General features: G+C 40.6%; 1 protein-coding gene across 3 annotated transcripts in view; it reads right to left on the reverse strand.

Moving 5' to 3' along the window:
* Window positions 1-15,747, reverse strand: part of LOC117731154 (retinoic acid receptor gamma-A-like) — a 34,339-nt gene that overhangs the window by 2,718 nt on the left and 15,874 nt on the right. For 2 of the 3 annotated variants that reach the window (XM_034533317.1, XM_034533318.1), the window contains 6 exons: window positions 13,786-13,983; window positions 2,507-2,655; window positions 1,090-1,231; window positions 803-966; window positions 477-653; window positions 53-257 (listed from right to left, as the gene is read on the reverse strand). In XM_034533317.1, the coding sequence (XP_034389208.1) occupies window positions 53-257; window positions 477-653; window positions 803-966; window positions 1,090-1,231; window positions 2,507-2,655; window positions 13,786-13,983 (1,035 nt within the window). The remainder of the gene's footprint in view (window positions 1-52; window positions 258-476; window positions 654-802; window positions 967-1,089; window positions 1,232-2,506; window positions 2,656-13,785; window positions 13,984-15,747) is intronic. The other variant, XM_034533319.1, reaches the window with a different exon arrangement.

Here is a 15,747-nt window from a genome sequence, read left to right on the forward strand (position 1 = left end):
AAAAAAAGTCAGGCTGTAAGGTAAGGCTGCAGGCTCGAAGGCCCAACCTTACCTCCGCAGATGAGGCAGATGGCACTGAGTAGGCCCGTTTCTGTGTCATCCATCTCTAAAGGCAGCAGCTGGCCAGCAAAGGCAAACACCAGTTCTGTCAGTGGGCCAAAGCCAGCGTTATGCATCTGGGTCCTGTTGAGCGTCAGGCCATCTGAGAAGGTCATCGTGTCCTGTTCTGGGGTGTAGCGAGTGCATATCCTCAGCATCTAGGAACGGGAAGAAAATCACCAGACAAAGACAAAAGGCAAAGAAAATGGGCAGTTAGTAAAAGGAGAAGGGAATTCAGTCCCCCAAAAAAATCATGGCAGCTGTTCAGAATCATCAACAAGTTTTAAGCAGCGTGAAAAATGAGAAAGCATTAGGGAGGTGGGAGGGGTGGAAGGGCAGTTGGTTAAAAAGGAGGAGTAGGAGCATGTGGTTGGTACCAGGATGTCCAGGCATGCAGATTTGAGGAGGGTGATCTGGTCAGCGATGGTGAGCGTAGTGAAGCCTGGTAGCCGCTTGGCAAACTCCACAATCTTTATAATGCACTTAGTGGACAGCTCACTGAACTTATCCCACAGGCCCAAGTCCAGCTGTACTCTGTGGTCAGCACTTGAATTCTGAGAGAGAAAAAAAAGGGACACTTTTGTCTCTGTGGCTGTGCAGAGTCCATACAGTGTTTGTCCTTCTGGCAAAGCAGTGAGCTAATGCTTGAGTGGAGTAAGTGTTTAGGGGTGGATGTGATTATGCATTTAAAAAAATAACTCACTGTGGTGTATTTTCCTAACTGGCACAGAGATGGAAAGGTCTCTTGGTGAGCTTTGCTGACTTTGTTAACCAGCTCCTCTAGTTCTCCACTCAACTCATAGTTCTCTGGCAGAACCACCTCCTCCTTTACATCCTTCTTCTTTTTGTTCCTGTCGTTACGCACCGCTACAGGGAAACACAAGTGCAAGGTGACACACTTAAAAAAAACGTTCTCCCCACTTCACCTTTACTTGATAGTAAATATAGATTTTCATAAGAAAGTTATTTAGCCCCATATTTTCTTCTCACCTTCTTTGGACATGCCAACTTCAAAGCACTTCTGCAGCCGACAGTATTGGCAGCGGTTGCGAGTCACTTTGTTGATCTGGCAGTTCTTGTCTCTGTGGCATGTATAAACCATGTTCTTTTGGATACTGCGCCGAAAGAAACCCTGAAACCAATAAGAGAAAATGTTTTTCACACTGCTTCATGACAGAAAACAATGCTATCAATAAGATCTCATCTCTCTTTTTAGCCATGCTAGGACACAATGCTTTGGTCCAGACTGAAATATCTCAATAAATAGTGGGCGGATGTTAAAAACATTCCGATCATCCTCAGCTTTACTGAGGGTTGTGAGCTAATTAGCGAATGTTAGAAGGCTAACCTGCTAAACTAACACATGATTTGTATTATATCAGCATGCTAGTATTGTCATTGTGAGCATGTTAGCATGCTGTTAGCATGTAGCTCATGTGTCTAAACTCAGTCTCACAGAGCACATGGCTTTAGACTTTTAGTTGATTATTTTAAAATGTCATAATGCTTTCACAATAAAATGCAATAAGAGTGTCCAACTAACACAAGATTGTCTGACTGCCAGTGGCGGAACAAAACTTAGTATATTTACTCAAGTACTGTACGTAGGCTAAGTGCAGTACTTGAGGTTTAAGGTATTTTACTTGAATATTTCCATGTTATGCTACTTTATACTTCTACTCCACTACAACTGGAAGCCAATATTGTTCTTTTCACTCCACTATATGTATTGAGTAGTAGGCCTACATTAATTACTAGTTATTTAGCAAATTCAAAATATTCAGACAAAATATAAACAAATACATTAAGATGCATTTTTATGGATTAAGCAAATCCACAAGAATGTAAATCAGCTTTACCAGCTTCAACATTAACATGATGCACACATTAATGCATCAATTATTATAACCCAATAATTGTATATATAGGATTATGGACCGTTCTGTATAATGAGTACTTTTACTATTGACACTTAAAGTACATTCTATTGTTTTGTTTTTTATTTTGACATTAATGTATTGCTAGTTTTACTTAAAAGACCCGAGTACTTCTTCCACCACTGCTGACTGCAGTCTCACATATAACTGTCTTCTTTCACTGCTTCTATTGTATGTTCTCCAAAGGTATAGTTTTTTTCATTTAATTTTAAGCTCTAATTCTCCACTTTAACAACAGCTTAATTTAATACAGATGCAGTTGGTGGTCAGTTAGGCACAATGTTTAGCTCTGTTACATCAATAATGTGCAATATTAGTCAAGTTACACTAGAGGGCAGAGTATAACTAAAGCAAACTTGCAGCACTTACATCTGTTAGGCTCTAAGTGACCATCAGACCTTTCAGTGGACATCAGCTGTTCACTTCATACATGTCCTGTAAACTCTTCGTGTGTCTCTGGCTTCTTTTACCTTGCAGCCCTCACAGGAGCTCACTCCATAGTGATAACCAGATGACTTGTCCTGGCACACAAAGCACGGCTTGTAGATCCGGGGTGGAGGAGGAGGAGAAGGAGAGCTGGGGACCATCTCCTCTGAGCTGGTGCTCTGGGTCTCCACCGCTGCAGAGAGAGAGAGGAAAAATGTATCTTTTATCATATCTTGTATACATAAGTTCTTAAAGTCTTTGAAACTATGATGAAAGCTAATACACCAACTGATTAAGAGAGAATAGTCAACAAACCACCCCCAACCCCATGCAAGCCATTCCTCAAAGGCAGACATTTTTAAGAGAAAAGGAGGGGGCTTCTGATTGACAGGGACTTAAAAGAGACACAATTAGCTGATGGCCAGATGGCCGTGCTGATAAAATGCTGATTGGCAGCTGAGATTTGATTGGCTTCTCCATTTACTAGTGAGTGGGGGGAGCAGCATACCTCTCTTGACTTTTTGACTGACATCTACATTTTTGCATCTGTGTCTGTGTGTGTTTGTGTGCTCACACGCACATATACAAGCTCACATTTTTATGTGAAAGGCTGTTGAACCAGACCTGCCTATATACCTCAAGCCCCATGTGAACAAACAGAGGCGGGATGTTTATGAGAGTTGGCTGTCTCACTCTGTTCCTTTTTGTTGTTTCGCTAAAGAAAATGTCAAACTGTATAACACCATTTGGTGGCCACAGGCACACGTCAATTAACTGCTGCTAATCAAAACGTTCAAAACACACAATGTAAATCAGACGCAGGGAAAAGTACGCCCAGCTGATTAAAGCTGTTTCTTACATTTAAAACATAAAAATAATGAAACACGCCTTGTAGTAATTTGAAAGTGATAACTACAGAATAACCAGATTCCTCCGAACATGCCTTTTAACTTTCACCTTCAGTCACCCCAACTTCACCTCCCTCTGTCCATTCCCACCCCCACTCCCTTGTTTCCTGGCCCTAAATTCCTCAGTGCTGGCTGGACAGGGTTTAATAGTTGCCCAGGCTCATAAGCGGCCCTATAAAGGTTGTGTCTGGGATGGGAAGGAGGCCCCCAGTCAGGCTGACGGCCTCTTTATTGGGATCCAGTCACCTTGGGAAGCTATTCACATCAACAGCTCCATCCTTGGATCCCTTCCTTATAAAAATAAAGAATCTGGGGGTCAAAAACCCCAAAGTCACAGCACCTCCTGTCACCTTCAATGGATAGCACAGGACTGAACCAAATGTGGCCCCCACCCCATCGCAGAAACCCCAACCTGAACCCACAGCCTGTCATTAACAAGAGTGGTAAGGTTTCAAAAAACAGAGGCAAAAGCACAAAGAAATAATCTAATAAAAACAGAGAGAGGAAAATGAAAAGAGGAAGAAAGGGCAAGAAGGAGGTGAGTCCGAGGACAGAAACTTCCCAGTGACTGAAAGGTTAAATAAAATCCTGACCATTTAACTTTGACCTTGACTGTAGAAGGCCATTACTAACTAAATGACCAGCAGCTTGCTTTAAAGTTAAAAAATGTGTTAAAATATGACACGCATGAAACATTCAATTAATAATGGCTGAATCCGCTGAACAGTACTTAGAGCTGTTGTTCTGGAGCTATTAATCAAACAATAAATCAACATTCTTTACTCAAACATGTTTTTGAGAAATAAACCTATTTTCTAGGATTTGCTCTTGGTTTTATCTGCTATATGATCCATGGCTTTGAGAATGCACTGAGCCCCTTGTTCCCCGTTTCTCTATTGTGAGGATTTGCTGCTTTTCTTTGACTATTGATAATTAAATATATTTTGTAAAAATAAAAGAAATTGACGATACTAACACCTTGGGCTTCAAAATGTTTCACTACTTTCTGACATTTTATATCCACAAATTAATTCTGATTTTGATGAATTGAGAAAGCTAGTGATATAGAAAATAATTGTTAGTCGCAGCCCTGATGGTAATGTTCATATCCTTTTCCATAAAATAACATGCAGTGCTTTCCAACCATGAGCGAGTTGAAATTATTTAGTGTATCCAGGAGAAAGTCAATGTTTCACACAAGTTTATGAGTTAACAAAGCGCTGGTCATTAGGCAGAAGGTTATTCTAGTATGTATTCCCGTTTGGGGGCATTAGAGCCCAGGTGTGGGAGGTGGAGCTGAATGAGTGGCACTGTAACTTGATCATTGTTTTCTGTTTATATAGTAACACTGACAATGTAAAAGTGGCCCTGAGAGAACGAGGGGAAAAATAGCTCCCATTGAAACGGAGAAGCTGCATCTGGCGCCAGGAGAGAGGTAATGACTGACACTGTCTGAGGGCGGGGAGAGCGGGTGAGGAGGTACGTGACTCTGAGAAACATGACGTAGGGAGACAGGGTGAGAGACACTGGGCTGTAAACGGCGAGAGAGGGAGAGGAGGGAGGGGGGGACTTTACCTGGCATGGACAAAGGAGAGGATACCAAAACTGTCAAGCAGCTGTCATCACCCTGAACTGAGCTCAGCCTGAGAGCCTTGGCTTGAAGAAAAATCTTTCTCTTCTTAACCTACAACTCACCCCATAGCGTGTCACAACACCAATCAGCACACCTCTATTGGACGCAGAGCAGACATGATGACTCGTGTGAGTCAGCCTCATCAGCAAGCTGGATAAATCTTCTACGGGAAATATAAGCTATTAGTCATTGGACGAAGATGTAGGATTAGATAAAGATCTGTAAAAAAAACTAGAACATTTTCCTTAACATAAGTCTACTTGACCTACTCGTGTTTCTGGGTGTTTCCCACTTTCCTCCAGTGTTTGTTGTCAGATCAACATATCTCTGTTGAGACAACAGAAGCATGTCTGAAAGCAGACACTTTCCTTATCAGCTCCGATGCTTGAGATTCAGCACAAGAATGACAATTTCATTCCTGAGTAGTTTTCTAAACTTGAATTGGGGAAATAATTTCTGACCACGATTAATATAATATCTGCCAACATGGACCCACTACTATGTCCCAAGTTCATACTACATACTAATTGTTTACAGGTGGAGCTGTACATTTGTATACTGTTTATGCAGTTAGTATACTAGAAATCAACTTAGTTAACCATTTTATGCTAACAGGAAATTAAACAATACTTGTGCCATCAGAACATAAGACAGAACTGATCTGTCGTTCTGTATTAACGAGCGCATGAGAAAGTAAACACAGTGATTGACACCACGTGCCACCGAGCTGCAGTTGTTTAAATTTTGCAGTACACAAACACACTGTGAGCATGTGGTTTGTTTTACACTGATATTGAAGGTGTTTTCATTCCTCTTGGAGTGGCTGTGTAGTCAACACAGTGTGACATATGGCTTGTAAGGCCTGCAGCCTGGCTCAACCTGCCAACATCGTACATCTCATTGAACTAGCCTTTGGCCTGGGGGCTTCACAGAGTCTCGCACTGGAGACGAGTGGAGGCTAATGCTAAGGACTGTAGCTGATATATATATATATATATATATATATATATATATATATATATATTCAATTCAGTTTATTTTGTATAGCCCAATATCACAAATTATAAATTTGCCTTACAATCTGTACACATACGACATCCCTGTCCCAGGACCTCACATCGGATCAGGAAAAACTCCCAATAATCACCGTCTCTTTGTTCCCAACTTCTGATAAATAGCAGAGCCTCTGAATGAATTGAAAAATAAAGGGTCCAAATTCATCTGGATGTCAGCCTCTCAAGCTGCTTTTAAGACCTAGAAACAGCATCTTGCTTAATTCCCCATCAATTTGTGGACACCCAGATTCCACCTACTACCTTCATTGTGTACACAGATACCAGCAATGTTGGCAGTCTTTGGTGCAGTTATGGCCTATGAAGAAACCTTCAGGAGAGCAACAGAGGAGGATCCCTCTCCCCGGATGGACAGATGCAATAGATGTCATGTGTACAGAATGAACAGCATTACAGAGTTACATAAACACATTCAATGAATATGACAATGTATCAATGGACCTCCACAATCCATGAAACAGAAGGGCGGTACAGAGAAAGGGGGGCGGGGCGATCAGCAGGGCCAACGCAGACACCACAAGGTCCAATGGACCCTATGAGACGTGAAGTCACAAAGACTTCGCGGAGGAAGTAAGGTGCAATGGAGAGATGGAAATTCATCCATAAGCAAAGAGAGAAGAGGAAATAGGTGCTCAGTGTATCCTAAAACATCCCCCAGCAGCCTATAAGCCTATAGCAGCATATCAAGGGGCTGGACCAGGGCAAACCTGATTCAGCCCTAACTATAAGCACTATTAAAGAGGAAAGTCTTAAGTCTACTCTTAAATGAGGTGACTGTGTCTGCCTCTCGGACTGAAAGTGGAATCTGGTTCCATAAAAGAGGAGCTTGATAACTGAAGGCTCTGGCTCCCATCCTAATTTTGAAGAGCCCGCATTTAGTGAGCGCAGTTCTCTAGTGGGGCAATATGGTACTACAAGCTCCTTAAGATATGATGGTGCATCACCAATCAAGGCTTTGTAGGTGAGGAGAATATTTTTTAAATGTGATTCTTGATTTTACAGGGAGCCAGTGCAGAGCAGCTAATACAGGAGTAATGTGATCTCTTTTCTTAGTTTTTGCTAGTACACAAGCTGCAGCATTCTGGATTAACTGGAGGGACTTAAGAGACTTATTAGAGCAGCCTAAAAATAAGGAGTTACAGTAATCTAGTCTAGAAGTAACAAACGCGTGAACCAGATTTTCTGCATCTTTTTGAGACAAGATGTGCCTAAATTTTTAAATGTTACGTAGATGAAAAAATGCAGTCCTCGAGATTTGCTTCACATGGGAGTTAAAGGACAAGTCCCGACCAAAGATAACGCCGAGATTCTTTACAGTGGTGTTGGATGCCAAGGCAATGCCATCTACAGAAACCACATCACCAGATAATTGATTTCTGAGGTGTTCAGGGCCGAGTAAAATAACTTAATAAGTTTTGTCTGAGTTTAACATCAGGAAGTTGCAGGTCATCCATGTTTTTATGTCTTTAAGACATGCTTGAAGTTTAGCGAGCTGGTTGGTCTCTTCTGGTTTGATCGATAGATATAATTGAGTATCATCTGCATAACAATGAAGGTTTATGGAGTGTTTCCTGATAATATTGCCCAAAGGAAGCATATATAAGGTAAATAAAATTGGTCCAAGCACAGAACCTTGTGGAACTATGTGATTAATGTTGGTGGTCATTGAGGATTCATCGTTTACAAATACAAATTGAGATCGATCTGATAAATAGGACGTCATGATCAATGATGTTGAACGCAGCACTAAGATCTAACAAATCAAGTACAGAGATGAGTCCTTTATCTGATGCAATTAGGAGGACAATTGTAATTTTCACCAATGCTGTCTCTGTGCTGTGGTGTTTCCTAAATCCTGACTGAAACTCCTCAAATAAACTATTATGATGTAGAAAGTCACACAACTCATTTGCGACTACTTTCTCAAGGATCCTAGAGAGGATGGGAAGGTTAGAGATCGGTCTGTAGTTAGCCAACACCTCTGGATTAAGAGTGGGTTTCTTCAGGAGAGGTTTAATTACAGCTACTATGAAGGAATGTGGCACATGGCCTGTTAGCAAAGACACATTAACAATATCCAACAGAGAGGTGCCAATTAAAGGCAACACGTCTTTAAGCAACCTGTTGGGATGGGGTCTAAGAGACAGGTATATATCGCATCCATGCATGCATACACACACACACACACACACACACACACACACACACACACACACACACACACACACACACACACACACACACACACACACACACACACACACACACACACACACACACACACACACACACACATAGACAGATGTGTTTGTTGAAATGTAATGAGAATATTCTTTACATATATCATTTTTATATAACAATTGTAATGTTGTGTTTATATTCATATTCATGTTATTCATGCTTTTGTATTTTGATGCTTTGGCTAACATTGTTTTTTTCATGCCAATCAAGCAAAATAAATGTAACAGTAAAATTCAAAAGAAAGCCAAATAGCAATTTTGAGTTCTTAAAAGATTAATTTGGATGGCATATTCCATTTTTACACAACCTCTCTACTCACAAAATGTCCAGCACCATACTGTGGAATGTGCGTGCACATGTGAATATGTGTGTGTGTGGGCTGCTGCATGGGGCCACAGGTCAGTTGGGTTGTGTTTGAAGGTTTTCAGTGTAACTTTGAGTGTGGCAACACTCACAGAAACATTGTGAGGATGGAGGAAGAGCACCATTCATCATTAAATAGGCATAACACATAAAAAGCCTTTGTGGGCAAAGTTAATGCAACTTGTAAATTAAATTCTGATTATGTAACATGGTCTATACTTTTCATTATAAAAATGCATGTCATGCTTAAAATGACTGTACTCGTTTGTAATTCATGAGCTGATAAACAGCGGGGGAGAGCCACAACCTCAAATATGTTGAGCGAGTAATTACCACGACAGCAGGGAGGAGATGGGGGAGATCTGAGTGACAATCCCTTTCATCAGCTGTTCTAAGTTCAATACCAGCGTCCTGTCCTCTCGCCTGCCCTCCCCCCTCAGCTCAACCATCACTAATAACCGTCTTCCCCCCTCTGTCCTCTCCTGCCTTCCTGCCCTGGCAGGAGGAGGAGTCCTTCCTGCCATTGGAAGCGCCTTTAAAGGAAAGGCTGTGAAAACCAGGCTACTGTCCAAAGATGGCTCCATAAAAACAGCAGCACCAAGCACTTAAAAAAGGAGGCAGAGTCAAACACACAAACAACGGTGCACAAAGGCACACACACATTTTGCACAACCTCACAACAAAACAGAAACCCTGGCACTAATCCCTCAAACCTGCAAACTCCTAAGCAGTTTTAGATGTAGTGTAGAAATGTGTTCCAAAAGAGTATAAAACAACTTAAAATGGAAAAATACAGGAAGTCACAATTCCCTCTCTTTGAGCATGACAGTATTTATTCATTCTAGGCAGGGTTTTCTGCCAAAAAACTGGAAAACAACATTCACGTAATATTTTGTTTATTCCATGGTCACAGACTTACGCTTTGTTTGTCTGCTGAGTGTGGGTTTGGGGGTGCATTTATGGGACAGGTTGTTAAATCTGGGTTTGTCCCCCTTCCATTCATCATCATACATACAATACACCCTTTCTTTTTATAACACCCAATAAACCCAGCTCTCTATTTTTGCCCTTTTTTGATATTAGTCTCCCACCACAATATTGGGTGCCCTGAATACAACACTGAGAGACATGGCTTGTCAAACACATCTTCTGCTACTAGCATGTGGATTTGAAATAGTTTTAAAGCATTTAAGGTAGAATTTCAGCATGAAAATATTAAGTTGTCCCGTAATGTATAGTAACACTGCAGGTATTCACTTTACTTAGTTTCACATTTAAGTCTACCAGCGTTTATACTGAAACTGACTCTTTTAGAACATGTCCTAGCAGCTAAATCCCATTTTAATAGACATATAAGACAGACTAATGATTCATTCATCACATTCTAAAGTTTAATGTGGTAGTGGAGAAACGGCTGGGAGGTATGACGCCCCGATCAGAGACAAGTTGTAACAACGACTCACTGATCCACACAATCAGCAGCCTGGGATTGTCTCCGCTAGCCTTTATAAGAGTACTGTAATTGCAAAAAATATGCTAGTGAACATTGGAATAATTAGGTTTTAAACCTCATGTTTCAGCGGATGTATGACTGTTGAAAGGAAACATATTGATGCCACAAAAGAAAGAAAGTTTGTGTTGTAGAATTCACTTTCATTTAAATTTTCAGTTCCAAGCGTGTCATTTAAAATTTTGACAATTTATCTAAATCTGTTAATCTAGTTATTTCAAGTAAGAAAATCTGGTTCTAATCAGTGTTTTCCAAATTCACAAGTCTGTTTAAAATGTTTGATGAAAAATACATTTTCAGAGGTTCAAAGGTTTGCTTTGAAAAATGGAAGTTACAGGTTTAAGAAACATTGTAATTGTCTTGTCTTACAGCTGCAAGAATATGTGTTTTTCTTTGAACACACTGACTGAACTTTAATTTCCAGGTTCACAGAGGTTGTTTAGGCGTCACAATGCAATGTCTTTCTTTCCGGTGTTGAGAAAGTGTTAGGAAAGGCATATAGAGTACAATAGTATGGGCCAGCAGTTCATGACACAGTGACACAGATTCGCTAGTTTTACTAAAAACTACTGACACTGGCACAGGTACAGACAAAATAAGAATCTGAGGCCCTTCCAAGAAATATAACATTCGACACCCCTGAAGACTAATATGTTTTATCTTATATTTAATCAGGCACATATCTCTGTTTTTGTATCAGCTATTGGCAGTAAAAGCATCCCCATTGTATCATAGCTGCTCTTCTCCTATGTCAGGATATGATGGTCAAGGAGCATTGTTAAACTAGCTTTGAAGAACACATTTAAAGTGAAGAGGGTGCCAGAGAAAAGGAGATTATCACTGAATGAAGAGGAGAGCGTTTTCCTTCAAGGCCTGAAACACCAAGATACAAAGAGTTACGGGGGGTAGTTTAATCCCAAATCCAACTACATCCCTCCACTCTTCCTTCAGCTCTCATCCATTTTAACTGCCCGTGCCTCCATACACAGCACCTAATCTTATAATTGACCCTTTGTAATTGTAATTGAATCATTAAAAGCTCTTGGTTACACAACACAAGGCGAGTAAATTGAGCAGAGTGTGAGCAAAAAAATACACACACACATTATTGCTGGGAGGAACATATGTACACATACACACACGCACGCACTGATTGGAAGAGGAAGATCAAGTGTAAAAGGGAGGGGGTTCAAAAGAGGATAAAAACAAATGTCACATAGAGGGGAACCCCCACCACCACCATTACTGCACTAGTGGCGGTGGCAGACAGACTTTGGCATGTCCCAGCTCCCTGCAATGCCTCCTGACGTTGAAAACAAAGGGAAGCAGAGAGGTGCTGAACTGCCTCAAATAAAATAAAACACAGGAAGAGATGACTCCCCCTGTTAACAAAAATGCATGCAAACACCCCCCCCCCCCCCCCCCCCCCACACACACACACACACACACACACACACACACCCACACACACACACAAGAGAAAGCTTGTCTCAAAAAGATGCCAAAATGCTCTCAGGAATTTAGAGTCACAATGTCGAACAGTGCATGTTCACTGAGAGAAACACAGAATAAGCAAACTCTTATTCACTTTCCAATGGGGCCCTTCTTTAATGATGAAAAAGTCTACATGTTGACATGGACCATGAGAAAAGTGATCAATGTCAAAGGGTCAGTGGAAATAAGAGTAAGGTGTGAAGGTGTTTTTTATTTGATTGCATTTCCAGAGGCATATGTCTGAGACTCAAGAGGATAACCTTAATATTGTCTATTTTCAAAGTTCCCTAGTTTGACTGAAATTATGTAAAATGTGAAATCTTAGAATGGATGAGGTATATGATCTACATTATATGTATACATCAGCAGTTGTAGAACAAAGTGTGCCAGCAATACATACCGTTTGCTATGCAGCTATGTCAATTATTATGTCATTATAAGTCGGGCAACAACATCTATTTTCATTATCGATTAAACTGCCAATTATATGATGCATTAATACATTTTGTTAGTAAAATTAAAAAATATAGAAAAAATGCCTGTTGTAATTTTCCAGGGTTTTTCCAAAAAATATAAATGTCCTATTAAACAAAACTGAGAAAAGCAGCAAACTACCAAATTGGAGAAGCTACAGTCGGAGACAGGAATTTCCGTTTGAAAAGATGACAATTGATTATCACAGTATATTATTCTGTCAGATTGACGAATCAATTCATTAACTAATCGCTTCAGCTCTAGGATTTGCAGTCCACCGGCCCAGCCTCATGTTTGAGAGATGGTTGAGTTTAAATCTATGCTCGATTAAGAAATAAAGGAGGTGAGTAATGCCTCTTTGCATGCCCATTAATGTTTACAGAAAGGTGCAACCTTCAAAGCAGAAAATCCACAAAGGAAACAGCTAAGCTAAACCTAAACCGTTTTTACATAAAGCAAACATGATTAATGAATATTTGTGGACATTTGTCTGTCAGACTGGCATCTGGCGAAGCTTCTTAGCGAGTTGGAACAGGCCCTGCTGTGGTGTTTGTCATCCTGACTGCTCATCCTTCATCATTAGTGAGCACTGAGGACCTGACAGTGCTTGATGTCCTGGTATCTACATAATAACTGAAGATAAATAGACTCAAGGTGCTCAGTCGGGACACTGCAGAGAATATGTTTCAAACATAAAAAAATTAGCTCGGTGACACATATTAATAGACTTCAGCAAGTCAGTTTCCATAGATAGAGAGTCAATGTTTGATTTTCCAAGCCACAAAACCAAGTGTAATCAAATAGTCTGAGAGTGGACTCCATGAGAATATCAAAAGGTCTGCTTATTCTTTTGCCAGATATAGTGTATTCTTCTCATTTATCTTGGGTGACTGCTCCTGTGTTGTTTTTTAACACTGTATCTTAATGCCTGATGCAATCTTTGCCTTGTCTAGCCTTGTGTTAAGAAACGGCTCATATGTAAAGTGATTCAAGTTTTATCTTTCAAAACTCACTTTTCTTCTGAAGAATATTGCTGAAATGTGTTGTATGGCTTTGGGTGACTTTCTCCAATCACATTAGCGGCAATATTAAAAGACTGCTCATATAGTACAGTTATTCAGTCCAATCATGTATTTGTTTATATTTTGCAATCTGTTTCTAACTAACTGTGGTTCTATGTGTGTGTTTATTGGCCAAATCACAACCATGTGATTCCAAGGCCCATTTGCCTTCAATCTGTCAGTACTGTTTCTGTTTGGACGTTGTTGTTTTCTGGACACGTCGTCAGGTCCGGTCCCAAATAGTTTAAAAGAACTGTCAATCATGTGTCATTCATAAAGAAAACAAACACGATGATGTATAAATATGCACTCCCCAACACACTCACTCACTCTCACAAAGCACACTAAGCACATAAACAAACAAAAAGCAGGGTGAGAATGGGTACATAGAATCAAAAGGAATCTGACTCTTCCTGTGGAGAGAGCTCTATGATAACAAAACCAGGACTCTGATAAGAACACGCACACACACACACACACACACACACACACACACACACACACAGACACACACAGACACACGCAGCTGCTCTGTTCCAGTCTGATGGACAGGATGGAGTACTCACACTGAATGCTGCCAGTTCCAGCCCAGGCGAAGGGGTCTAGGCCGGAGAAGTAAGGGGTTGCCTTGCCGAGCATGCATGATCCTTGCGCGGACACATCAAAGCGGGCCCGCGGGCCAAGCCCCAGAGCCTCCATACAGTCGAACATGCTCCTCTCAAATCCCAGCAAACACAGCTTCAGCCGCTTGTTCTGCAGCCAAGCTGTGAGAAAGTGGCTGTAAAAACTGAGAAAAGGCTTCCTGTGACTGAAAGTAACTCAATGCCCTGCTGGTCCAGGTGTTCCCTTTCTTTTTGTATGTCTGTCTCTTGTTGCCCCCTGACTGCCTGTCATGTCCTGTCTCTTACAAACTAAGTCCTCTGGATGGACAAAATCCTTCTTTCTTGCTCTACTACCCAAACATTTTGACCCTGTCTTTTCCCAGATCACTTGCCTGCCTGCCTTTTTTGACTTCTTTAACTGATCTCAGCTCCCCACTTGCAGGCTCTTTGGGCCTCTCACACTCCACCACAGACTCAACCAACTATCCGCATGCTCTCTCAGCACAGAAAAGGGAGGTGGGGTCGGGTAAGAAGAAGAGGGAGCGGTGCATGCAAAGGGGGTGTGTACCTTCTTTCTGATTGGTCATGCATCAAAGTACCTCTACTTGCCCCCTTTCTCCTTCAAATTTTCCAATTCGCCTCTTCATATTTCATATTCTGCAAATGAAAACAAACACTCCTCACCTCCCCTTCCTTCTCCCTTGACTCTTTCTTCTTTCTTTTACTGTATTAATTCCCTTTTGTTTCACTACAGCAGGGAACATTGCCTTGCTTCCAAACAGTACAACTCTACCACCCTTAGCAACAAACTCCTACCTCACAGAGTTTGTTCAGAGAAAGTACGAAAGGGGCTCAGAGAGAGGCCATTTAGGGAGTGTCTCATTTGCTAATTTCCCCAAATTTCCCCCAAATTAAATGCCTATTACTTGAGTATTGTGTTGCACTTTTACTATGATTACCATGTGGTATTGTGTTCACCTTGTGAGTGTGTGTGTGTGTGTGTGTGTGTGTGTGGGTGTGTGTGTGTGTCATCATGGCATTTACATGTCTGTCTGGTGTCAGATTTTGTCACAGCGATGGCGTCACGACAATAAGATGCAGTCATGAAACTTTACAGGTGTGTCATTAAGATCAAAATGAAGGCAGAGTCTGAAGATGGGTGTGGTTGATATCCCGATTTGGCGTCGCTGCTGGTCAGTTTATATTTCCAATTATTCTCAGAAGTTTATTTATACAATTAAAAGGACCTAAAGAACTGAAGATCGACTAACAATAACGATAAAGCTTTAATTTACAGTTTTATTTTTCCCTGATCATTTAATTTAAAAAAAGAGCAATGCAATTTGATGCTCCTTGTTCGGAATTTTCTTTGCATATTTCTGAGTCAGTTATTAGATTTTAGTTGTGTTGTGTTGTGAGCAGCTGTTGATTTACTAAAGAAGACCCACTTTAAACCTAAACAAATATGTATTCATTTTTTGAACCTTTATTCTGTATATTTGTTGAATTGCATTTTTGTATGTAGACATATTTCTAGCATCTAATTAGAATAAATTAATTGCGTAAAGTGAACCAATTGAACACTGTCAGCGAAAGTACATTGTTCTTTCCAGGAAATGTCCTCACAATTTAATAGGAAGTCATTAGGAATTTGCAGACCCATAACAGAGATGAAAAAGAAGAGAAAGTATGGTTGCTGACCATGAATGTCCAAGATCTTTGTTCAAAATATACAAACAATTTAGAAAAGTCTGCAGCAATGTGAACAGACCTCCTAATTGTCCATTAATGCATAGTATTTCTGCCATTTGGATGGAGATTATTATTTAAGGTTAATTTTAAAATTAAAATCTTTCAATTCACACATTCTTCCTTCTTTGTCTCTCAACAGTCATTCATGTCTCTATTGCAGTTTAATTTATTCTC

This window comes from Cyclopterus lumpus, chromosome 5, assembly GCF_009769545.1.
Source record: "Cyclopterus lumpus isolate fCycLum1 chromosome 5, fCycLum1.pri, whole genome shotgun sequence".
Lineage (NCBI taxonomy): Eukaryota > Metazoa > Chordata > Actinopteri > Perciformes > Cyclopteridae > Cyclopterus > Cyclopterus lumpus.